At 38.4% G+C, this 27096-nt stretch overlaps 1 protein-coding gene across 5 annotated transcripts; it reads left to right on the plus strand.

The window, feature by feature from the left end:
- Positions 1–26965, plus strand: LOC131217127 (uncharacterized). Of its 5 annotated transcripts, none has more exons than XR_009157205.1 (8): positions 1–171; positions 277–303; positions 1274–1336; positions 25813–25891; positions 26004–26049; positions 26171–26218; positions 26467–26547; positions 26656–26965. XR_009157205.1 is itself a non-coding variant. In XM_058211901.1 (7 exons), exons 1-6 carry the CDS (start codon positions 130–132, stop codon positions 26178–26180), a joined length of 267 nt encoding a protein of 88 aa, XP_058067884.1. In that variant the 5' UTR covers positions 1–129; the 3' UTR covers positions 26181–26218; positions 26472–26647. The 5 variants fall into 5 exon arrangements, 3 of the variants coding, with proteins under 3 accessions (XP_058067884.1, XP_058067882.1, XP_058067881.1); XR_009157204.1 differs by having other exon boundaries at positions 26472–26547; XM_058211901.1 differs by lacking the exon at positions 26656–26965 and having other exon boundaries at positions 26472–26647.
- Positions 26966–27096: the final 131 nt, after the last annotated feature.

Genomic DNA, 27096 nt, shown 5'->3' on the forward strand with positions numbered 1-27096 from the left:
CCAAACCTGGCCGCGCCTTTTTTCCGGTACGGAAACCCTTGCGGCAGCAGCTGTATATCCCTCTTTCCTGAAAATTCTCCCAGCTATTCCCTTGAGAGAGAGAGAGAGAGAGAGAGAGCATTAGCAGCCATGGCGACGACCAGAGTACAGAGGATCATGACCCAGCCCATTGTACGGAAAAGACAGTCTCCTTTCATTTTTATATTTCTCCTTTCATGCGTTCTCTCTTTTTTCTATTTCTAATTTTTCTTTTTCGTGGATTTCTTTTATTTGCAGAATCTAATTTTCCGGTTTCTCCAGAGCGTAAGTCACATACATTTCTCATCCCCGCTCTCTCCATTCATGTATTTATGTATGTGCGTGCGTGTATGTATGTATGCGTGTCTGTGTATGTGTACATGTGTGTGTATGTATGTGAGTATGTATATATTTATGCACATATGGACGTATGTGTGTATGTATGCATTTGTGTGCGTATATATGTATGCACATATGGATTCAGTGATTCCAGAGGCATGGGAGGATCCCGTACCTCCATGTCATTCCCCCCCATGTGGCATACACTGACTAGATCCCAATCGGTCATTTTACTGGTTAAACGGTGGATGAGTGATGGTTCAAAAAATAGATGTGGATTGCGTCCAACATGTTAACGACGTGCCGTCAATGAAAAAACATTACGTGCGCGTGTCAGTTGTGGGGCCTACAACAAGAAGGGCATAATTGTCGTTTCGTGAAGTGAAATCTTTACTTTTCACTGTGGGCCCCACACATGATGCGTGCACATGGTGCTTTTTCATTGGTGGCATGTCATTACTAAATGGGGTGTGTGCTGGCACCTGTTGGATGCAATCCGCATCCCCAAAAAAAACCATGCTGTTTGGATAATCCTAACATTTTAATAGGTGGCATATGACTGGACAAGGAAAGACAGAGTTGGCAATGGATCACATTCAATGAGAAAGGCCCATTTCTTAGATGTCTAGGAGAGTCCAATCAAAGCAAAAATTTTCATTTGTGGTCAATCAATGGTGGAAGCCGCTAAATGTTTGGTTCCGATCGTTGATTCATCTTAGACATGTACCTTGGGTACGGTAAATGATTTGGAAGCATGAAACTGTGCCTCTGATGGCACCGGTTCACCTTCTTAGGGAATATACACAAACTTTTGTTCATCTATCTCACTTCGTTAAATTTTTTTTTTTCCGCTATCAAACATACAATGTGTTTTTCTTTTCGCATTTCATTTTGTGTCCATTTCGGGTTTCTGCAGAAAGCTCGCATTCAGATTTGGCTCTTTGAGCAGAAGGATATGAGGATCGAAGGCCGTATAATTGTAAGTTTTCGCTTTCTTTAGAGGAGTTCTGTTCTTAAAAAAAAAAAAAAAAAACTCCATAAGATACAGAGAATGTTAAAAGAGTGTTCCAATCCCCATTTAAGGGCCTATTTGGTTGTGTTGGGGTTCATGCCTTGGGTTTTTATGTTTCCTGGAGAATGTTAGGCCTTGTTTGGCAGATGCTTAAAAATGAGTTGATCTTATTTTAGTTAACAATAATTATGTATTAGAAAGTTTGATCTCTAATACGTTATGAGTTCATTTTAACAGTACTTATTAATAAATAATTATTATTAACTAAAATGAGATGAACTCATTTTTAGGTGTCCACCAACATGAGCCTTAGGGCTGACATAGTATTTCCTGGGGAATGATTAAATTTTGTTCAGTTCATTAGCTGACACTCTGGGACACCTGTAAAAATCTGAAATGGTTTTTCATTCCTTATCTAAAATCTGGGGCTCTTTTTTCTTCAAGGGAAAACTAAGAAACTAAAAAGTGTGAATCAAACTTGTTTTTTGTAAAACCCAGGAAATTTCTAAGTTGATAAATATAGAAACCAGCAACCAAATGCTCTTTAAAAATACATTGGCGCTAACGAAGTGGTTAATAAATTAATGCCATATTTGGCTTGGATCATGGGAAAAATAATTTGTTCTTTTTGGATTCGACCCTTAGTAGAATTTCCAATGAGAAAATTAATTTAGCGAGCTCCTACTCTTAGTAGAATTTCCACAAATCATGAGATGATGCTCGTGTGGAATTGTGGATACAAAAGAGCTTATTACTTTTGGGATTTTTTCGTCCTGGTAGAATTTTCAAAAATCATGTGATAGTGCTCTTGTGCATATGAAAGAGCCATTTCTTTCCCATACAACACAAAAGTGCCCCATTCCATGATTTTTGGAATTCTACTAAGAGTACAAAATCCAAAATCACAATTTTTTTCAGAGTAGAAATTCCAAAATCACAAATTTGTTGTTCTCTACGCCTTGAAATGGCCATATCCAAACACAACCTAATATATATATATATATATATATAGAGAGAGAGAGAGAGAGAGAGAGAGAGAGAGAGAGAGAGAGAGAGAGAGAGAGAGAGAGAGTCATGCTCACTTGTGTACCTATGCACGTGTGCACCTTTGCACACGTGTCATGGGCGTCTAATCCGAACGGTCCATGTGATACGGAATCCCATGAAACCCACCCTGATCTAAAATTCCGGTGGGCCATAACAAAGAGAAACACAAATCAAGGGAGGAAACTGTTTTCATTTTTCATGGCCCACCAAACTTTTGGATCAAAGTAAAAATTGGGCCCGGGGGGTCTCATGAGGTGCTGCTTCATGTGGACCGTTCAGATTTTGGAGTCACATCATGTATGATGAGTTCTCAAAAAAGTTTGCACGAGTTCCGTGCGAAGTGGTGCGTAGCTGAGCATTCGGCTATATATTTATATATTTTTGATGGATACTGCCAACCTAATATTTTAGAATCATTAACAATTTATACACTCTTTTTTCACAGGGTTAACGCTTACAATACCGAACTCACAATCAAACAATTCATTTTACCACTAACAACTGTTAATTACATACTAACCAAAAGGAAAAAAAAAAGTTGAAAAACAAGTCACATAGATTGCTCTAACTTTCAATTTTCATTTGTAAAATATTGCTTTAACTTTCAATTTTCATTTGTAAAACAAATAAAAAGTACTGAAAAGTTACAATTACAAGGACAAATGCTAAGTCATTATCTATAGCAAGTGAAAAACAAACTACTAAGTAATGTAAGATCTACATCTCTTTCCCTACACCTGTAGCAGCGACCACGTTGTCATGCCACTGCCTGCTTGCTCTCTCTAGTATAGCCATACATTCTGCCATAGATTTGGTCAATGTCAGCATTGGATTTCCCCTCCTTTTTTCTATTGAACTCGTTGCCAATTGCAGGCTTTTTCTCAAGTTCTATTGTGGCAATTGAATTGACTATCCCCCTATGGCTTCAACCTTTTGGCAGAGGGGATCCATGTGATAATTTCCAATGCAATGGAAAGTGATTTTGAGATTTCTGCATCTTATTGTAATTTGCAAACAGTACAGATTAATGAAGCATCAATAAAGGAAGCCAAAAACCTCATCTACATATTGATATTCTATAAAGCACTGTTGAGCTTAAAGGTAGCTTTGCCAAAAAAAAAGCTTGACTGTTGGTTTCAGCTGGAGGGTATCCTTAATGGCTTTGCTTAATGTATGCATTGTGGAAAGGGGGAATTCTCAGACCGCCTTCCAAATCAATGAGAAACCTATTAGTAGAGGGATTTAAGAAGAAGTTGAAGCCACACAAAAGAGAATATTAATAGAGGCAGCATTACTCTCAATATGCCTGCTTTGGTCAGTCTACCCATATGCTTCCTTGATTATCATAACAGGATGTGGTGGAACCGTAGTTCCACAAACCTTCTACCAAGGTGCTTCTCTACTTAAAACCCATGCTTCCAAATCATGCTCCTATTCTCACCTAGTGAGATTTCACACATATTAATCTTTTTGAAATAGATGCTTCTTCAATCCCACACCCAAATCCACTCCTACTTCTCTACATACTCTGTGTGAATGTAGGTGGAGTACAAGTTACAAATGATTTGGAATGTACCTTTATGTGAGATGGTAGGGGATCAGGTCATAAAATCCATGTACTTAAGTCGAGGGATCTCCAATTCTCCATAAATCTAAAAGGAGCTTTGGAGTAGGGTGGGGCAATCAGAGCGATCGAGACCTTATTGGCTTAGTGGTCGTGCCAATGATATTGGTTCCTTCAAATGACTGCAATGTCCATTTTGATACTCAGATACTTGGATGAGGGTAAGGATAAGGGACCCCCTTCCCAAAATTTTTGATATAGATTTATTGAGACTTTGATCTCTAGAGTTGTCCTTTTTTTTTTCGTTTTAAGTTTGATCATGCCAATTGGGCAACAAATTCAACTTGTGATATTGTTAGTGAATTATTTAACATGATTATACTCATGAGTGACCAATCCTTTTCGTATCCATATCCCGACAATTTGGATTTTAGGGATCTACCAGACTCGATCCTTGCCATACCCATGTTGTTGGTGTTGTGCCTAGGAAAACCAATGTGCTCACTAATCTACTGAATCTACTGGCTTTGTGGATGTGATGGGATTGATCTTAGTTGTAGATCTTGACCACCATGGGTCCTTTTGGACATGCGTAATATTCTTTGACTATATCTAGTGTTGCCTTAAACTTGTTATCACATGGGTTATGTGAGGTTTAAATCATCTAGTCCTTGGGAACTTGAGATTGGACACAATGGTCATTGATTGGGGTGAGCTGTATTTCATGGATCTTAATAACCTGATGTTCCATGACCTGCACAAATGCTTAAGACACATGTGGACATCAATTTTTGAGATGTACGACCATCTTGTGTGAGGGGACTGACTTGGGTCAGGATGGAAGGTCTCTATCATCGGGAGTTGACTTGGTGTCGGTTATGCCTTGCCCTTACTCTACATAAGAGTGTGAGTGGTCTATGGATATAGGATCCTAGTGTGCACCTTTGGATACTTACATTGGAAAGATCGGGCACATTAACTTGGACTATGATCATTGCGATCATAGACTTGGTGGTACATGAAAAGTAATAAGTTTTTTAGACCTGAGGACATGTAAGGGTTGCGATCTTGATTGGGTGGCTTGGCTCACTTTACAAGGTCATTGCATGGCCACTGAAAGTGGGTGATACTTGGTTTGTCCATTAAGAGTCATTGATTCTTGCACAAGATTAACATGAGATCCACTAGGTTTACTATGGTACTTGCTTTATGTTAAATCTATTAGATCAGAGAATTATCAAGTTGTTATCATAGGGCCTTGCATTCAAAAGGTTTTAATCGACTTTATGAAGGTTTTAGCTGCTAAAGTTTTGTTTTTACCTTTAAAAATGGTTTTATCGGACTTGATTATGACTTGATGACCCATCTATGATGGTCCACCGCTTGATCGACATGGGATCATGATTTATGGTGGATGGCCATGATAGTGGAGGGATTAGATAACAAGTGCATGGATGCATGTGGTGGATCAATGGACTTCCTCATAGTAGGGTATAAAGAAGTCCATAGGGTGGCGAAGTACCATATGATGTACACCCTTGAAAGTCTAGCTTCCTCCCTATTTAAGATCCTATTGCAGAGAGGAGAGTGCATCCAAGAGAGAGAATCTCAAGACGTCCCCTCCTCTTGGGCATAAAGAGCAGAGAGAGGAGCGAGAGGTGTGTTTGGTGGTTTCTTCCATTGGTTCTTCATCTCCATCCTCCCTTCACACGTCCACACGCATGGGTCCATTTGGGTGGACAAAGTGCGCGGATCTTGGCCCCTACCAGAGATACAGATGTTGGGATTCTCCATCTCCTCTAATTGCAATAGATTGGAGAGAGATTCCTCCGCTCATGAGATCGGCATTGGCATTCTACATCAACTGAATCGTTTACGCGATTGATCGCGAAGAGGTAAGATATAAACCGTTCCCTTTTGGTTATTGATCTGTGTGGAAATTTGACATTATTACATCGGGAATCCAATTGGGAACATGATCATTTGGAATGGATTTATGAAAAACCTACCAACTCGCTGCATTAATCGGGTTGAAATCCATTGCATACTTGTGCCTGTACTTAAGTGATGGGTTCAATGGAGAACTCATAGAGGATAATGTACTGGGTTTGAACTATGGTTCAGAGGAGTGGTTTTCATGTCTTCGGCTGTCAAAGCTTTGATTGCTTGAATATCTTCTAGCACCATCGTCGTCTTCGAGAAGCCAAGTTTCTTCCATATTATCTATCACTCATGCATACGAAAGTATCAAGGGTGCCAACATTATGGCATTCTATGATATTACTGGTGTGTGGCTTAAGAAACCAAAGTGTCTTGTGATAGCATTGGTGGGAGGGCCTCATAACTAGCCGAGCCATATTTTGAGGCATGAGAACCCACTTCCAAAAGAGCTTCCTACTTCAATGGTTGCACCTATAAGGGATCAATTTTCATCAATGCAGATCGGGTTTTGACATGACAATAACGATGTAAGCGGAAGGCGTAGTCGTACCTGTGGCATGACCTAGAGAGGGCTACACACGTTGTGTTCTTACCCGTGATTGTGGTGAGAAGTTCATCAAGAGCAGGTGTACCTGTGTCATGAGGTGGAGGGGGCTGCACACGTTGTGTTCTCACCTGTGACTGTGTTGAAAATTTCATCAAGAGCAGCTGCAAGTGCATCATTTGCAAGCTTATAGGCTTTAATTTAGTTAGTTTAGAACGCAAAATAGATAAATATATGAGTTTTATTTTTATTTTTACAGCTGCAGTGAGTTAGGGGATCGAACATGTGTAGAGCTATCAACATGAGGCGATATTGGGGGTTATGTTTCCTCACTGGGCAAGCCACTCCCTCTCATGACTATCTTAGGCATAGACGATGAAGCAACCCCGAATGTAGAACAAAACTCAGGATGCAGTTGTTCCCCAGAAGCAGGAACTGGTGGTCGTGTTTCTTGTATGTGTGCATTGGTGTCACGTAGAGGTCATTTTCTTCATGGTGATGTCGAATACAGGCACTATTGGTGGACCAACTTGGTTATCGTGTCTTCACTTGACATCAGTTGAAAGGAACCAAAGGGATCATCTGATTCTTTCACTTCTATATTTAGAAGTGGGCAATCACGTCATTTAGGGCCCGTTTGGATCTTAAGTTGCTTAAGATAAGTTACTTATGCCACAAGTAACTTATCTTAGTTTCTACTTATTAAGAAGATAAGTATGTTTGGTGAACAACCTACTTATCAGCTTCTCCTCTCTTTCATCTCTCCTATTCCCCTCTTCAACAACTAATGAAAAATAGAAAAGCTAAAAAAATTAACTGAAGTGATTAAGTACTTTTAAGTAAAAAAGTTACTTATAACTAATCATAAACCAAACTTACTTATCTGAAATAAGTTACTTCTCTACTGCTGCAAGTAGAAAAAGTAACTTATTTGGTGGTATCCAAATGGGCCCTTAGGGTGCTGTCGTTTGTCACCACTCGATTCTTTCAAATGCGATGATCTTCTCGTGGGGTGCCTCTTGTTGATGCAACTGTTTTCTTATAGTCACATTGCTTTACTCTTCTAGGGGACAAGTAGGCAAGAAGATATCATCAGCTTGTAGTCTTGGTGTTGACTGGGTTTGTCACAATGACCACTAGGAGACCTTGATTCCCACATGGACCGGTCGGATAACTACTACCAAGGCTTCTGCTGCTGTCACATCCCCTTTGCAGGGGATGACAATAAGGGCTCAATGATGTTCAACACTATCGTAGTGGTAAGGAAAACTGTATGCAAGCTGTCCTCATATGCATCCAACTTTGCATGCATCTAGGAGTAATAATCCATGGAGTGCTAACCATCATGCCTCTTGCTAGGGATAATATACGACATTCATTTAAGCCATCAGGCGTGATCGGTGAATGCTTCAGAAATGAGCACATGCTACCATATATCATCTCAAGTACCACTTGGTCATACCCGAATTGCTGAGTTATTCGATGCAGTCGATAAGGGACACGGTTTCATATATCCGAATTTGGTAGAGGGTGGGAATCATATTAGCGCACAAGGCCATAACAAACGACATGAACATTTTCAACTCCTTTGAAGTATCTGATGGAACTCTCTCACTAATGTCTTCTTCCGGGCAATCTTTTAAATATTGATGATATCGGCCTATATATCCCACGACATATCTTGTATCCCACGCGTGCGATACAAAACACACATGTAGTGCCGATGTATCCCACATGTTCGATCTGGTGAGCATTTTCAATTTTTGGTCCCATTTTTGTTTTTGTTGAAATTATGTAAAATCAGTGTCTAATGGTTACAAATCTATTGGTTCTTCATGTTTTGCATGAAAAATCAGAGTTGGAGCTTTGATTTCGATATCCATTGGTTGTTCATGTTCTTCATGTGTTTTATTTTTTTCAAAATTTTCCTTCAACTAGCTATCAATCAATACTGATTTTGAAGTATTTAGGAGTATTTGATGAAATGATTATCACATACACTCTAATTTCAAAATTTGAGTGTAGGGGATCCGATTTGGAAAATTCGAAATTTCCTCAATTTCTCCCAAATTGCTTGGAATGTTGCACTCCAAACATGAAATCAAGCATGTTAGAGGGCTGATCTACTTATTTCCCGAGTCCTTGTCAAATTTCGGAAAATAAAAATATTATTTAATTAAAAATTATTAAAATATTATTATTTTTTAAATTTCCCTTCAATCAACTGTCAATTGAGACTAATTTCGAAGAATTTAGGAGTGTTTGATGAAATGATAATCACATGCACTTTAAATGTTATGCATTGAATTTGAATATATCATTAGTTCAGTTAGACAACGCATAGGTTAAGACCCTATACAAAGGAAACCTATATGTGTACTTCTTTTTTGAGATGTTATGATAAAAAAGTGTGTATTAAGGTCTTTTTTAACAATCCCTGAAGTTTCATTGAGAAGTTCAATCAATTTCCCAATGTTTCCCCATGTTTCCTAAAAAGTGCAATAAATTACCCGATGCAAACGATACATCCTGTGCGAAAACTTATATGTATCTGTATCCCGAGGATGCGATACGTAACGCCATACCGATATTCTGAACACTGCTGTGGGGGTTGTGTGCAAGTTGGCTATTGAGAGGGCATGTGGCAACATTGATTGAGAGTTCCTGGATTATATGTTCTGTAGAATTGTTTATAGGCAAAAAAAGAGATGGTGGATCTAGGAGTGTGTTCAATCAACTTTGTTTTCGGTCTTTGACAATGGCTACCCGTTTGGTTACTTTAAGACTTCGAGAGGCATTCGCTAGGGCGATCAACTATTGTTGTTCCTATTTGTTGTAGTTAAAGAAGTGCTTAGCAGGATGCTTCACAAAGGTCAACAAATTAGTTTATTCTATGATTTTGAAGTGGTGGAATTAGGCAATTAGATCTATCACTTGCAGTTTGCAGGTGATACCATTCTTTTTTGCAAGGCAAATGAGACTGGTTGATAATATGTGGAAAATTGTGAGGTGCTTCGAAGTAGTCTTGGGCTTGAAGGTCAACGTGGCTAAAAGCGAAATGCGGGGCCTCTTGGCATCTTATGATGAGGTAGCAAGGCTTGCGGAAGTGTTTGGATGTGGGGTTGGTTCCTTCCCATTGACATATTTGGGCCTTCCGTTGTGCATCGGTAAGCTCACTAAGCACGTGTGGGATTAAGTGTTAGAGTGGGTCGAGAGGAAACTTTTGGGATGGAAAAGTTGTTCTCTCTCTTTGAGAGGTTGTTTGACGCTTATCAAAGCAGCGTTCTCGAACATGCCCCTTTACTCAATGTCTCTATTCAGGTGCCCTCGGCAGGTTCTGCACAGATTGGAAAAACTAAGGTGCAATTTCTTAGAAGGCACATATATTTCATCTCATGAAGTGGGAAGAGGTTTGCTTACTGATTGACGAGTGAGGATCAATTCTAAGGATTTTGGATTCTATGAATTTGTTGTTGCTTTGAAAGTGGATATGGAGATTCATTGTGGAAGGAAGGCCGTGGAAGGAAACGATTGCTAGTAAGTATGGCACCCAGGATAGGGCATGGCCGGTCATGGATTCATCTTGGTATAAGGCTTCGGGCTTGTGGAAAGCTATTTACTTGGCAGCCCTTAAATTTATGGAAGGTGTGCCTTTCTCAACTGGTGATGGGAGATGCATTCGATTCTGGGAGGGATTCTTGGTCGGGAGGGAGAACTCTTCAAGAAGAGTTCCCAATGCTAGCCAATCTCTCCCCAGAGAGGAAAATAACAGGGGATTGGTGCTTTTCGTTGATAGGTGGAGTGGTAGTGTACTGGTGTGGTCTCCACATTTTAGGGCCTTTGGAGACGACGAAGCAGAAGACTTCATAAGCCTTCTCGAAAGACTAAAAAGCATAAATCTTAAGATGGGGGAAGGCGATGCTCTAGTTTGCATGCTCATAGGTTAGGCAGATTTTCGGTGCGTTCCTTCTACAAGCTGGCCAAGAAGCATAGTCGGAGTGCATCGAGTTGTAATTATTTATTTTGGTACTACGGAGCTCCTCCTAAGGTGATTGCGTTTGTTTGGTTGGTGGGTAGGAAGAAGGTGCTCATAGTTGACAATCTCATTAAAAGAGCTATGACCATCCCTAACATATCTATTATGTGTATGAATGATGCTAAGTTGGTCGATCATCTCTTCATTCATTGTCATTTTGCTAGGAAGGTGTGGGATAGTTTCTTTTCCCTCCTAGATATGCTTTGCGTGGTGCCAAAAACTATTGAGACGTTCATATCAGTGTGCATTGGGGTGGGAGTTTGGAAGGTGGTCTGGAGGATGGTCTTGATGGAGGTTCATGGGCCATTTGGGGAGAACGAAATGGCCGGTGTTTCGATAATAGAAATGATTTTGTGGATGGGGTTGTTAGAAAGGCTATGATCTGTGCATCTAATTGGATCTTCGGCTTAAAGAAGGTAGATGTTTGTAATGTCCTACGCTTGTTAGGGTTGTAATTTTCCATCTTAGTTTCGCTAATTTGGGTTTTCACAATAAAATTTCATTAATTCTCAAAAAAAAAAAAAAAAAAACCGTCATGGGATCTCATGGTCTACTGCTTTTGATATTTTTGGGTGGTCTGGAGAGGGTATTTGGCCTCAACTTGATGTGGGTCCTTGAATAGGATAGTCCACAGCCAAGCTTTTTGTTTTTGTTTTTTTGTTTTTTTGTTTTCCAGCATGCCTTTTTGTGTCATTGCTTATAATTCAAACCTACTTGGATGAGCACGGGAAATAGTTGCTTTGCTTGCAGGCCTTTGGGCCATTTGGGGGGGGGGGGAGAGAAATAGTCGCTGCTTTAGAAATTGCAGCTACCCTTCTAGTGTGATAGCTAAGAAGTTTTTTTTTGTTCCCCGCTTCTAAGGGAGTGGGAGCCTTGAGCTTTGCTGGTGCTGGTTGGCCGGCAGTTTTTTAAATTTATTTTTTATTCTTCTCTTTTGTTTTTGGGCCTTTGTGCCTTCTGAATAAATTTAATTATCTTCTGAAAAAAAAATGCAAACGTACTTAGATGAGCACCCTGGACATTTCTCACACTTAGAACAAAGTGAGCCCCCGAAAAAAAATTAGTTAAGATGTCAAGAAATTGTAATATCTAATGTAATAGGCATTCATATAACACGTAATAATGCCGCAAACATGTATTTTATAATTTTTGTGGCTAAATGTTTGCTAAGCCATGCATACATATAGCCCTGCCCATCTACATGCCAATTTGGCACACATGTGAGGGATCTGATATTTTCATTAGGTGGGCCACACTATTTAGGAATTAGGAAAGTTAGGCTGTTTCATTCCTCGTGTGGGCCACAATGTATAAATCCAATGAATATCTAAAAAATAATAATTAATTTTTGCTATCCATTTTTTTGTACATTGTGGCCCACCTACAGTGTTAAATGGCATGATTCTTGAAACAGGAGATATAATATTGTGACCAACCTAATTATAAGTTTGGACTGTGCACATATATAGCATGCTGGCAAGTGTGATGGTGTGTAGATGGGGTCATGGGAAGACCATACCCATGTGTGGGGTTAGCGTTTCTCTTAAGAGGATAACTTCATAATGAAACAAAGAGGGATGAAAAATACTTTTATGGGTGCTCTATTAAAAAAAAAAACTTTTATGGGTACTAAAAGAATACTCGCTTCTTATACTCGCACCGACTTCCCACTTCTAATGACCATGATAGACTGTTCTAAATCTCTGTTTCGTAGTGTGTGTGTGTGTGTGTGTGTGTGTGTGTGAATTGCAATTTTGGTTTGGATTGTGAACGTTGCAATCTAACAATATTGTAATATTCTAATATTATTTAATTATGCACATAAGCAATTACATAAATTCAAAAGGAAATTGATGCAATCGGATGCTGTAGAAAGTAGTTTTGTAGCCAAAATAGTGGATTTAAAGCAAACAGTTGCAATCAACAGATCTGGATCTAAATCCACAATAAAACTACATGCAGTTGCAACATAAACAGTATTTGCTGTTTCAATACTAAACTTACGCAACTGAAAATGCTGGGTTGCATCTGGAGCTTGTTCGATGTAGGCAGTGCTGCAGATCTTGGGCTGACAAATGAGTTCTGGCACAAATAATCCTTTTGAAAACCTTCACAAATGCAACAGAATTAAAAGGTAGTTAACTAGGTAATTGTTCTTCCAATCCAGCGTATTCCGCTACTAGCTCCAATGTCATCTCACCAGAAAGTTTCCATCGCATGAAAAGAAAGAAGAAACTTGCATTCACTTTTGGATAATCATCAATCTCAATTAGACACTTGTTTCATGGTCCAGAGTCTTCAATAGATCTTTATTCAAAGTTATCCTCCGAATGTTGGACATTTCTAATTTCAGACCTAAAAAACATCCTAAATCAATAGGGATTGACATCTAGATGGAAATTAAACAACCAAATAAATAATTCAAATCATGATGGATATTTACAAAATACCTTGCATATGAGCTGTTTATACAATCAGCCCATGCATAGAGGTATTTCATGGTTCCAAATAGCGGTCAAGAGACGACCGTATCATAAGTATCTGGGATGTATTGTTATCGTATTATCCACCCCGTTATGTGATATGGGGGCTAACTGGCCTGTTACAAAACAAAGGCTGCATTGGTTCGCATTGGTGGCAATATGACCATAAAAGGCTCCATTTTGAAAATTTTATTTTCACTCTCATGTTTTTCCAATTATTTCTTCAGTTCAACCATGGAGGAAGCTTAGAAACTCATTTTTATACTAAACATGGGCTTTTTTTGAGGATCAAAACATAAGATTTGCATAGGATTTGATGAAACGAAACCAAATGGACCAAAAAGAAGAGGTATTTCTTCTTTTTTGTTCCTCTTCTTTTTGTCATATTTTGGGAAAATCTGAAAGAAGGGGTATTTCATCATCCTTGTTTTTGGTTTGATATTTATTGACTTTCAATATCTCAACAAACAAACAACATTCTTATCAAACCGATGTTCTGAATTTTGATACAACATTGAATAAATATTAAAAACAAAAAAAGACGATAGAATGTGGTGTTTTACATTTTTTGCTTATTTTTCAAGATTTTATTATTATTATTATTTTTGAGAAAACCCGGTCGATATGGGTCTGATATGTTACCTCATGCACTATATTGTTTCATTTTTCAGTCCGTCCGATATGCCCCCAGTACTGAAATTCAAAAGGAATAATTGTAAACTCCTCTCTCTAAACACCCATTTTGGTAGCCTACTGAGCAAAGTTGAATATCACTAATGGTATACCGGACTGGCTCATTTGGGCATTGTTGGGCGCCAAGATTCAACATCTTTTACTTCTTCCTTGCTTCCCCACATCTTTGCAATCATCAACATTCATATATGCAAGCATGCGCACATGTGAGCATCCATGTAGGTGTAAGATGTGTTCTCTTCAGGAGGCGCAGGAGGCGGAGATCATGTGTATGAACCAAGCCTTGCATGCATTTAAGCCTAAAATTCCCAAATTAACCCTAACCTGGGACCCAGTGCATTATGAGGGCGTTTTGTTGATTTTACATCCAAAACAAATTTCTTGTGATTAAAAAAAGGTTTGTGTGTTATCTCGAGGTGTTTGAGGACCTTCTATTCAAAAGGATTTTCTGAATTCGAATCTTAGGGCCCCATATCATCAATTTAGCGATCAAGTGTATTTTGGTCATTTTCCATCAAAATAGAGCTCAATTATGGATACCTCTTCTTTAGGGTATGATTGTTCAGTGTCCATAACTGAGCTCTATTTTGATGGAAGATGACCAAAATACCCTTGATCGCTAGGTCAAGTGATGATGTTGGGCCTTAGGATTGGAATTTTGGAACTTCCTTTTGAATATAAGGTCCTCAAACACCTCGGAATACACACAGAAGCCTTGTTTGTCATAAGAAATAAGTCTTGGATTGTTATCAAAATAAATATCAACATACTTGTGACAGACACAGGTGAAAGTGAAGGATTGTTATGAATTTCTGGGAGGAGCCTTTGAAATTTTATGTGATCGTCTTGTCCCACTCAAACTGAAAGTGAAAATTTATAGGTAAGCCATAAAACTAGCCATGCTTTATGGGACAAAATGTTGGGCAGGATGATAGCTGAAACGAAGATGTTGAGGTGGATGAGTGACAAGACAAGAAAGGATAGAATTAGAAATGAATGCATTTGAGGGAACTTAGGAGCAACACCAATAGGTAATAAGATGAGGGAATGTAGACTTAGATGGTTTGTTCATGTACAACAGAGACCAAGAACTGTGACGGTTGGGAGTGATTTGGTACAAGTTGAAGGCTCTAAAAGGGCAATGAGGAGGCCCAGAAGGACGTGGCTGGAGGTAGTAAGAAAAGACCTGATGACGTATGGTCTAACTAAAGTTATGGTCCTTGATTGAGTGGAATGACAGAACAAGATTCGTGTGGCTGTCCCCTAGAGCTAGAGCTGTACACGAGTTGAGCCGAGCCGAGTATTGCCCAGCTCATGCTGGGCTCGCACTGCCCGAGTCCTACTCGTACTCAGCTCTGCTTGAGTATCGAGTATGGATTCACTGCTCGTGCTCTACTCGTCCGAGTACGAGCAGAAATCGAGTCGAGTCGAGTTCGAATTTTCGAGTCGAGTTCGAGTATTGCCCGAATTTGAGCCCAATTCGAGCAGGGTTTTCGAGCAACGAGTTCGAGCTTTGAGCCGAGTTGGAGTTATAAATTGAGATTCATTTGAATTTCAATTCGATTGTTAATTGGAATTCGAAGTTGAACAAAACAATAAAATATATAAAATGCACATAATTTATGATTAAAAAACTTTGATAATTACATATTTACATTACATTGTTCAAAATGACAATTTATAATTAATAACCTCCATAAGAGGAGTGCCTTCCTGTATTGTCATCTGATCCATCAGAACTGCTATCTATTTTTTCATATACATATTGGTTCACTTCCTCTTAGTCTGAAGGTGAAGAGATATTTCCTTCGTGCTCTTTTACACTCTGAACTAGATTTTTTAAACTTTCTTTATGTGAAGAATTGTATGTAGTACCCAAGGCCTTATAAAATTTACCGAGACGGGGCAAGAATTTGAATTTGTTACTCTTTTTCTTCTTCTTGTTTGTTGTACTCGATCCTGCTTCAACATCGTGTTGTCTTTGACTCGAATATCGCTGAAGTCTAGAAACTTCTTCCATACTGCGTTTTAAGGCGAGTTGGAATTGTTCTTCCTCCAAAGCTTTTAATCTGGCTTCTTCCTCTGCATCTTTTGTGGATGTCATTCGTGTACTAGATCCAGAAGCAGAAGGTTTGAATGGAGTGGAAAGTTTTCTATTCGAATCTAACATGACTTGAAAAAAAAATTGGACATCCTTAGGAGCATTGGGGCATGGTTTTACATCACCACCTCGACATGACAAGTGTAACCGAAAGTGATTAGTCTTGTTTACAAACTTTGCGCCATACAAACCACACTTAATCTTTGTTTTTCCAGACCTTGGTGGTGATTCAACTAGGGAAGCGTAGTCCCAAATGTTTGTCGATGGGTCAAATGACGACATATCTACACTCAATTTTTAATAAAAAAATCAGAATATTGATAAATAATTTGAACTTGATATAGGAACAAAATAAAGCAATATAAATGTATCAAAAATAAAAGCAAATAAACAGGCATATGTAAATAAATATCAAAGATTCAAAGTCTTCTAAACCACATTCCAACACTTTCATGTCTACAGTTACAGTGAAATAATATTATAGATCATTCAACTTTCAACCAAAAAGAATTGAAAAATCGAAAATAATTACTAATCTGCAAGTAGAGACTCGTCACGAATCTTAAACTCTTCATCATCATCATCATCATTCATATCCCCTCCTCCCCATATCGGTCACAACCAATCTTCCGTACAAATCAACGCTTCAATTGTATTTGGTGAAAGTGAGCTTCGATTCTTGCTCACAACCCTGCTCCCTATGCTGAATGCGGATTCTGATGCCACTGTTGAAATTGGTATTGATAATATGTCCCGTGCCATCGCAGATAATGTAGGGTATTTTGATTCACTAACCCTCATCTTCTACCATTCCAACACATCAAATTTGGATCGCACTACGATTGGCTTATTAAGGTACATTTCTAGCTCTGATTCCTTAGTATCAATTCTCATTCGTGCTTGTGCCAAGTATGATATGTATTCATTTAGCACATCCGGATTTTTAGATACAGAAATATCCGCATCTCTACTTTTTTTAACACCCATTGCAGGTAAAGTACTAACATACGATTTGTACAAATCTTCAAGGGCTTGACGAACCTTGGACGTCTCTGTTGCCGCTCTTTCAGTAGGATAAAACTTCATGAAAATAAAGCTGACCAACCCCATATTATAATGAGGATCAAGAACAACTGCCAAGGACATCAACAGATGACATTCGTCCCAGTATTTATCGAACTTCGTCTTCATACTAACTGTCATTTGGCGTATGAAATCTGGACCCGCATTGGCATTTTTCTGTAGAGCATCCTTAATCTTCCAATGAGATGGAAGAAACAGATTTGCGGTTGGATACTGATTCCCAAAAAAAATCTTCGTGCAATTGTAGAAAACTTTGAGAAATGTGTGAACTTGTTTTGTTTTGGCCCAATCATCTGTGCTCGACAATCAAGAATACGTTCTGTCACGCACCGCGTATTCAGGAAATGCAAGTTGTAATTCCATTGCCGTATCTAAAATTTCATAGGTTGAGTTCCAACGTGTACACACATCCAACTTCAACGTTTTTTTAGATGACAGATTCAAATGTTGGATGATGTCATTCCATACACTCAGTCTCGATGGCGACCTTCTTATATATTTCACACTTTCTCTTATGTTATCTATAATGTTGTCAATTTCTTTCAGTCCTTCTTGTACAATCAAATTTACAATATGGGCACAACATCTGACCTAAAATATTTTTCCTTCAAAAAATAAATTTCTTCTAGCCCTGAACTGGTTACGTAAGCATGAAATGACACTGTCATTTGCTGAAGCATGGTCTAAAGTTATTGCTAAAATTTTCTTCTCAATGCCCAGCCTTCTAGACAACTGTAGATGCAATTTGAAATAAGTAAACCGGTATGTGGAGGAGGAAGGTTGCGGAAGTTCAAAATTCTCTTGCATAGTTTTCAATCCTAATCAACATAGTGAGTGGTTAATGAAATGTATCCTTTTCTTTGATTGGACGTCGTCCATAAATCAGACGTCAAAGCTATTCTGGATACTGAAGCCAAAACTTCTTTCAGTTTCATCTTCTCCTTTGCGTATATCTTCATGCACTCTCTTTGTATTGTGGCGCGGGAGACATTCTCGGCCTGAGGGTTAAGGAATTGACAAAGAGCCCTAAACCCTTTACTTTCTATCATTTTGAAAGGTTTTTCTTCAAGAATCACTAATCTAGCATACAACTCATTCAGCTTCTCTTTGTCAAACTTATGAGTGGACACTATGCCTCGGGAGTTGTCCCCTTTTGACTTCGTAAATGACAACAACTGTTGGCCGGGAGGAGGGAGTCTTGGTCTCTTAGGACACGTCTTCAAATGTATATTTAGATGTGTCGTAGATCCTCCTGAAATCTTGCTGTATAACCCTTTGCAGTGATTACACTTTATCTTCTGTACACCGTTAACTGTCACATCTTCGAAATCATCCCACACTGCTGATCTCTTCTTCTTCCCTTTGCATGCAGTTGATGTGTCTGTGTCTCCCTCTACGATTAGAGGAGATGTGGCTGATGCACCCATTCCAGGGGTATTTGGGCTTTCGTCTTGACTAGTCATCTATAAAATAAAATTCTCGATATGTTATACGACTATATCTAGACGGCTAGACTGCTAGACAGGCATACTTAACTGTCTAAATCAGTCACCTATTCAAGGTTGGATAGATTGTAATGCATTTAAATGCTACGCCGAAATTCCGGCAGCATCTCCCCTTATCTCTCCATAATATATTAATATTGTATTTGATTCCCATATCAATCATCAACATAAAGTGTGGACATTTGACGACGGAAATAAATACATTAGATATATCCAGAGAGAAAAAGGAGAGACGAAACCAGAATAGACATGCATTTAAATTGGAATAAATGAAGACATTACAATCTAACCCTGAACTGTCCAAAAAGGGACAATTTGAGAATTTCTATGCATCCAAGAATACACTGAATCTATGTCTGACAACATAGAAAACCTCAAATGGGCAACTGATTATCCTATACTACAAGTAGAACAATACAAATAATTCATATTTGTGCAAAGAAAGGAGTAGGCTGAAATTGACATTCATCTGGCTAACTAATAGATTGATATTACAATCTAACCCTGAACTGTCCAAAAAGGGGCAATTTGAGAATTTCTATGCATTCAAGACACACTGAACCTATGTCTGATAACATAGAAATCCTTAAATGGACAACTGATTATCCTATACTACAACTAGAACAATACAAATAATTCATATCTATGCAAACAAAGGAGCAGGCTGAAATTGACATTCATCATCTGGCTAACTAATAACAAAATGTAAAATGAAAAATCAAAGGCATCTTAAAGTAGTAGCATTCAACACTAATAAACTAATAAGTAAACTGTCATTTATAAAGTAAATTAAGAAACATGGAAAACATAACTATTAAGGCATGATGAGACTTGAATAGTAGAGGACGATAATTAACATATTAACATATTTCTATATTAGCAATTTCTATATTAACATATATTAACAATTTGTCTATTAACATATATTAGCTATATTAACATATATTAACAATTTTAACATATATTAGCTATATTAACATATATTAACATATTAACATATTTCTATATTAACAATTTCTAACATATATTAACATATTAACAATTTCTATATTAACATATATTAGCTATATTAACATATATTAACAAATATTAGCTATATTAACAATTTTGACATATATTAACAATATTAATATATGATATTGATATTAATTTCTGACATATATTAACAATTTATACAAAATAATAATAATTATAATAAAAAATTAACATCACACAATATTCTAAAAAAAATAATAAATCAATTTCTAACATATTAACAATTTATAAAAAAAGAAAAAAAAATCAACACCACACATTACCGGGCTTAGGAATGACCGGCACCGTGCGTGCAGGACAGAGATGACGGACGAGTGGCAGGGACGAGCTGTGCCACCGGACAGGGGCATTGGGCAGGCCGCAGGGACGAGCGGCAGGGTCTAGCACAGCTGGACAGAGGAGTGAGAGAGAGAGAGAGGGAAGAATAGGGACGGCCGGACGGGCGCTGAGAGAAAGAGAGAGAGAGAGAGAGGTTTTTTTTCGAACGGGCGTTGGGAGGAAAGAAGGAAAAGGGGTTTCGGCGGGCTGCTGAAAAAGACTGGAGAATGAGTAGGGTTTATTTTTTTAGGCGGGTTATATATACACTCGAGTACGAGTCAAGCACACGAGTCAAGTACCGCCCAGCTCGTACTTTACTTAAAATTAATATGAGTATTAAAAAACCACTCGTGCTCGGCTCAAACTCATGACGAGTTGAGTCGAGTTGAGTCGAGTGAGTAACCGAGCGAGTAACCTAGAGCTGTACACGAGCAGAGTAAGCTCGGTTACTCGCTCGACTCGACTTGGAATTACTCGACTCGACTCGTCATGAGTTTAAGTTGAGCACGGGCGGTTTTTTAATACTCGTATTGATTTCGAGTAGAGTACGAGCTGGGCGGTACTCGACTCGATACTCGACTCGTGTACTCGACTCGTGTACTCGACTCGTACTCGAGTGTATATATAACCCGCTCAAAAAAAAAAAAACCCTACTCGTTCTCCAGTCGTTTTCAGCAGCCCGTCGAAACCCCTTTTCCTTCTTCCTTCCAGCGCCTGTTCGAAAAAAACTCTCTCTCTCTCTTTTAGCGCCCATTCGGCCGTCCCTTTTCTTCCCTCTCTCTCTCTCTCTCACTCCCCTGTCCGGTGGTGCTAGACCCTGCCGCTCGTCCCTGCGGCCTGCCCGGTGCCCCTGTCCGGTGCCGCAGCTCGTCCCTGCCACTCGTCCGTCATCCTTGCCTTGCACGCACGGTGCTGGTCGTTCCTACTGCAGCTCACCTGGTAATGTGTGGTGTTGATTTTTTTTTTTTATTATAAATTGTTAATATATGTTAGAAATTGATTTTTTTTTTTTTTTGGAATATTGTGTGGTGTTGATTTATTATTATTATTATTTTGTATAAATTGTTAATATATGTTAGAAATTAATATCAATATCATATATTAATATTGCTAATTTATGTCAAAATTTGTTAATATATGTTAATATAGCTAATATATGTTAATATAGAAATTGTTAATATGTTAATATAGAGAAATTGTTAATATGTTAATATATGTCAAAATTTGTTAATATAGAAATATGTTAATATATGTTAAAATTGTTAATATATGTTAATATAGCTAATATAGAAATTGTTAATATATGTTAATATAGAGATATGTTAATATGTTAAGTATCGTCTTCTACTATCCAAGTCCCATGCCGTAATAGTTATGTTTTCCATGTTTCTTAATTTACTTTATAAATGACAGTTTACTTGTTACTTTGTTAGTGTTGAATGCTACCACTTTAAGATACCTTTAGTTTTTCATTTTACATTTTGTTATTAGTTAGCTAGATGATGAATGCCAATTTCAGCCTGCTCCTTTGTTTGCATAGATATGAATTATTTGTATTGTTCTAGTTGTAGTATAGGATAATCGGTTGCCCATTTGAGGATTTCTATGTTGCCAGATATAGATTCAGTGTGTTTTTGGATGCATAGAAATTCTCAAATTGTCCCTTTTTGGACAATTCAGGGTTAGATTGTAATGTCTTCATTTATTCCAATTTAAATGTATATGCTTGTTTTGGTTTCGTCTCTCCTTTTTCTCTTTGGATATATTTCATATATTTATTTCCGTCGTCAAGTGTCCACACTTTGTGTTGATGATTGACATGAGAATCAAATATAAGATTAATATATTCTGGAAAGTTAAGGGGATATGCTGTCGGAATTTTGGCGTAGCATTTAAATTGGAAAATGAAGCGATTACAATCTATTCAACCTTGAATGGGTGACTGATTTAGACAGTTAAGTAAGTATGCCCGTCTAGCGGTCTAGCCGTCTAGGTATAGCCGTATAACATATCGAGAACTTTATTTTATAGATGACTAGTCAAGACGAAAGCCCAAATACCCTTGGAATGGGTGCATCAGCCACATCTCCTCTAACCGTAGAGGGAGACACAGACACGTCAACTGCATGCAAAGGGAAGAAGAAGAGATCAGCAGTGTGGGATGATTTCGAAAATGTGACAGTTAACGGTGTACAGAAGATAAAGTGTAATCACTGCAAATGGTTATACAGCAAGATTTTAGGAGGATCTACGACACATCTAAATAGACATTTGAAGACGTGTCCTAAGAGACTAAGACTCCCTCCTCCCGGCCAACAGTTGCTGTCATTTACGAAGTTAGAAGGGGACGACTCCCAAGGCGTAGTGTCCACTCATAAGTTTGACAAAGAGAAGCTGAATGAGTTGTATGCTAGATTAATGATTCTGTAAGAAAAACCTTTCAGAATGATAGAAAGTAAAGGGTTTAGGGCTTTTTGTTAATTCCTAAACCCTCGGGCCGAGAATGTCTCCCGCGTCACAGTGCAGAGAGAGTGCATGAAGATATATGCAAAGGAGAAGATAAAACTGAAAGAAGTTTTGGCTTCAGTGTCCAGAATAGCTTTGACGTCTGATTTATGGACGGCGTCCAATCAAAGAAAATGATACATTTTATTAACCGCTCACTATGTTGATAAGGATTGGAAACTATGCAAGAGAATTATAAACTTCCGCAACCTTCCTCCTCCACATACTGGTTTACTTATATCAGATTACATTTACAGTCGTCTAGAAGGCTGGGGCATTGAGAAGAAAATTTCAGCAATAACTTTAGACAATGCTTCAGCAAATGACAGTGCCATTTCATGCTTACGTAACCAGTTCAGGGCTACAAGAAATTTATTTTTTGAAGGAAAAATATTCCAGGTCAGATGTTGTGCCCATATTGTAAATTTGATTGTACAAGAAGGGTTGAAAGAAATCGACAACACTATAGAGAACATAAGAGAAAGTGTGAAATATATAAGGGGGTCGCCATCGAGACTGAGTGTATGGAATGACATCATCCAACGTTTGAATGTGCCATCTAAAAAATGTTGAAGTTGGATGTGTGTACACGTTGGAACTCGACTTATGAAATGTTAGATACGATAATGAAATTACAACTTGCATTTCCTGAATACGCGGCGCGTGACAGAACGTATTCTTGGTTGCCGAGTACAGATGATTGGGCCAAAGCAAAACAAGTTTATACATTTCTAAAAGTTTTCTACAATTGCACGAAGTTTTTTTTGGGAATCAGTATCTAATCGCGAATCTGTTTCTTCCGTCTCTTTGGAAGATTAAGAATGCTCTACAGAAAAATACTAGTGCGAGTCCAGATTTCATACGACAGATGACAGTTGGTATGAAGACGAAGTTCAATAAATACTGGGACGAATGTCATCTGTTGATGTCCTTGGCAGTTGTTCTTGATCCTCGTTGTAATATGGGGTTGGTTAGCTTTATTTTCATGAAGCTTTATCCTATTGAAAGAGCGGCAACAGAGACGTTCAAGGTTCGTCAAGCCCTTGAAGATTTGTACGAATCGTATGTTAGTACTTTACCTGCAGTGAGTGTTAAAGAAAGTAGAGATGCAGATATTTCTGTACCTCGTAATCCGGATGTGCTAAATGAATACATATCATACTTGGCACAAGCACGAATAAGAGTTGGTACTAAGGAATCAGAGTTAGAAATGTACCTCAATGAGCCAATCGTAGTGCGATCCGAATTTGATGTGTTGGAATGGTGGAGGATGATGGTTAGTGAATCAAAATACCTTACATTATCTGTGATGACACGAGACATTATTAATACCAATTTCAACAGTGGCATCAGAATCTGCATTCAGCATAGGGAGCGGGGTTGTGAGCAAGTATCGAAGCTCACTTTCTCCAAATACAGTTGAAGCCTTGATTTGTACGGAAGATTGGTTGTGCCTGATATGGGGAGGAGGAGATATGAATGATGATGATGAAGAAGGGGAGATTGAGATTCGTGATGAGTCTCTACCTGCAGATCAGTAATTATTTTCGGTTTTTCAATTCTTTTTGGTTGAAAGTTGAATGATATGTAATATTATTTCACTGCAACTGCAAACATGAAAGTGTTGGAATGTGGTTTGGAAGACTTTGAATCTTTGATATTTATTTACATATGCCTGTTCATTTGTTTTTATTTTTGATACATTTATATTGCTTTATTTTGTTTCTATATCAAGTTCAAATTATTTATTTATATTTTGATTTTTTTATATTAAAAGTTGAGTGTAGATATGTCGTCATCTAACTCATCGACAAACATTTGGGACTACGCTTCCCTAGTTGAATCACTACTAAGGTTTGAAAAAACAAAGATTAAGTATGGTTTGTGTGACACAGTTTATGAACAAGACTAATCGCTTTCGGTTACACTTGTCATGTCGAGGTGGTGATGCAAAACTATGCCTCAATGCCCCTAAGGATGTCCAAATTCTTTTTCAAGCCCTATTAGATTCGAATAGAAAACCTTCCACTCCATCCAAACCTTCTGCTTCTGGATCTAATACACGAATGACATCCACAAAAGATGCAGAGGAGGAAGCCAGATTAAAAGCTTTAGAGGAAGAATAATTCTAACTCGCCTTAAAACGCAGTATGGAAGAAGTTTCTAGACTTCAGCGATATTCGAGTAAAAAACAACACGATGTTGAAGAAGGATCGAGTACGACAAACAAGAAGAAGAAAAAGAGTAACAAATTCAAATTCCTGACCTGTCTCGGTGAATTTTATAAGGCATTGGGTACTACATACAATTCTTCACATAAAGAAAGTTTGAAAAATCTAGTTCAGAGTGTAAAAGAGCACGAAGGAAATATCTCTTCGTCTTCTGACTCAGAGGAAGTGAACCAATATGTATATGAAAAAATAGATAGCAGTTCTGATGGATCAGATGACAATACAGGAAGGCACTCCGCTTATGGAGGTTATTTGTTATAAATTGTCATTTTGAACAATGTAATGTAAATCTGTAATTATCGAAGTTTTTTAATCATAAATTATGTGCATTTTATATATTTTATTGCTTTGTTCAACTTCGAATTCCAATTGACAATCGAATTGAAATTCAAATGAATCTCAATTTATAACTCCAACTTGGCTTAAAGCTCGAACTCGTTGTTTGAAAACCTTACTCAAATTGGGCTCAAATTCGGGCAAAACTCGAACTCGACTCGAAAATTGGGACTCGACTCGACTCAACTCGATTTCTGCTCGTACTCAGCTTGTACTCGGACGAGTAGAGCACGAGTAGTGAATCCATACTTGATGCCCGAGTAGAGCCGAGTACGAGTAAGACTTGGGCAGTGCGAGCCGAGCATGAGCTGGGCAATACTCGGCTTGGCTCGACTCGTGTACAGCTCTACTGTCCCCAATTAATTGGGATTAGGCTTAGATAATGACGATGAGCCACGGTATGGAATGTCTCATCGAAGAAACTTAAATGAAGAGAAAACCAGAGAGAGTGGAGTCCACAATGAATCTGTAAAACAGAAGGGATGCACATCTAAAACTTGAAAACAGGGGGAGGCTTTTACAATTGTCCTTATACAAAACCTTGGGTACTTTGGTGGTACTTGATAATGCAGAGGGGTATTTCTGAAAATTCAGAAGACCCCTGCAATCTCTTCCAAACCATATGGGCTTCTTTTTTTTTTTTTTTTTTATAAAAAAATTATAGATGGGTAATCAAATTTTATGAAAAACCCTCCAACGGGAGCATAGAATCATAACAAGCATGCCGAAACAAAACATATGGGCTAGTTGGGCCCCCACTTGACCCCTTTGCCACACGCATGGTCAAGTGGGGCCACTCTGACTCCTATTCGGGTACTTGACTTTATGTATTTAGGCACAGGACTAGTCAAAATCAATAAAATGCCCATTTATTCACAGTCATAAAATTGTATTCATAATTTCGAAGATATCTGCGGCTACAATCTCATGTATCTTGAGTATCCTATTGAAGTATGAGACGTTTGTTTATCTAGATTTTTAAACCATGAAGTTTGATGCAATGGTTTCTTGTGGACTGTAGGGTTTTGATGAGTACATGAATTTGGTTCTTGATGATGCCGACGAAGTCAATGTCAAGAAAAACACTAGAAAGCCATTGGGTGGGTTACAGCATACAATACTATCTCTTACTGCCCACCACTTTTTCTCCTGTTTTTAGCCAAAGTTTCTGAAAGTATTTCTCGTAATTGTCTTCTTTTTTCTTTCTTTCAGGGAGGATTCTTTTGAAAGGGGACAACATAACGCTGATGATGAACACGTAAGTGGACTGCGGAAACTTTCATTCGATCAGATATTGGTTTTCCTTCTTTCTTTTGTTTTGTTTTTGTTTTTCAGAAAGCTTATGTAACCCTTTTCTGGGTTTCGTTTTTCTTTTTCAGGGGAAAATGATGATCTTCGCTCTGGTGGGGATTTTGTATTGTGTGGAGGTGAGTGCACTCTGGCTCGTTATAAAATACATAGAAGTCTGAGGTTGTCTACTCATAAATTACAAGGACCATTCGAATTATCCTGGATATCGCTTGCTGATTCTTGATGCATCTTAGTGATGATTATAATGCTGAGATCTTAGGTATCATCTTGCGTGGGGATTTTATTTTGTTTTGGTTATTTTAACCATTCATGGGGTGGTTCAGCTCGGTTTCTTTGTGCCATTCCTATGCACCTCTGTGTGCAGTGCAGGTATCTGAGCCATGCATTAGGAGGGTCACACCTTGTAGATAATCAGGTCCACACATCAGGAGGGCCACATATAATGGTTTGAGAATGATTGCCAACAATCCACATAAAACCTGCCTGATGTTTGTAACTTGTTCACCTTGGCTGTTATAGTGGTGGTACTTATGAACAGTTTGGAATCTTGCAGGCAACCCCATTGGCTGAAGCCATTGCAGGACCCGTGCAAATCATAGCGGATCACATCGTTCCGAGCCTGGATCTGATTGGGATTGCTAAAATATGTTGTTTCTGAGCCACTCATCTTTTCCATGTGGGGGTTTGTAGGGCCCGGACTTTGCTCCTAAACTCAGTCCCCGGGCTGGAAATCTAGGCCTGGGAGACCAAGGAATGGAAGGTTTAAAGGCACTCGGAAGCCATTTCCATTCCCGATGTACACGTGGTTTAAAAGCACTCTTGGAAGTTGGATCTATGATCATATTTCAATGATCAAAGTTATTTATATTGATGACTCACTGAGGATAGATATCATTTCAATCTTTCTATTATTGGGTTGGTGCTGGTTTGGCTCGGCCTTCTTGTGTCGGGGCCAAGGCCTTCTTGGCTCAAATGCGGCTAGGGTAAGGGCTTA

The sequence above is a fragment of the Magnolia sinica genome, chromosome 10 (assembly GCF_029962835.1).
Source record: "Magnolia sinica isolate HGM2019 chromosome 10, MsV1, whole genome shotgun sequence".
NCBI classification, from domain to species: Eukaryota; Viridiplantae; Streptophyta; class Magnoliopsida; order Magnoliales; family Magnoliaceae; genus Magnolia; species Magnolia sinica.

Excerpts from the sequence above, each read along its gene's own strand:
- LOC131217127 (XM_058211901.1), top strand. The coding sequence starts at position 130 with ATGGCGACGACCAGAGTACAGAGGATCATGACCCAGCCCATT. Across the intron at positions 172-276 it reads GGATCATGACCCAGCCCATT|AATCTAATTTTCCGGTTTCT; the intron begins GTACGGAAAAGA and ends TTTTATTTGCAG. Across the intron at positions 304-1,273 it reads TTTTCCGGTTTCTCCAGAGC|AAAGCTCGCATTCAGATTTG; the intron begins GTAAGTCACATA and ends GGGTTTCTGCAG.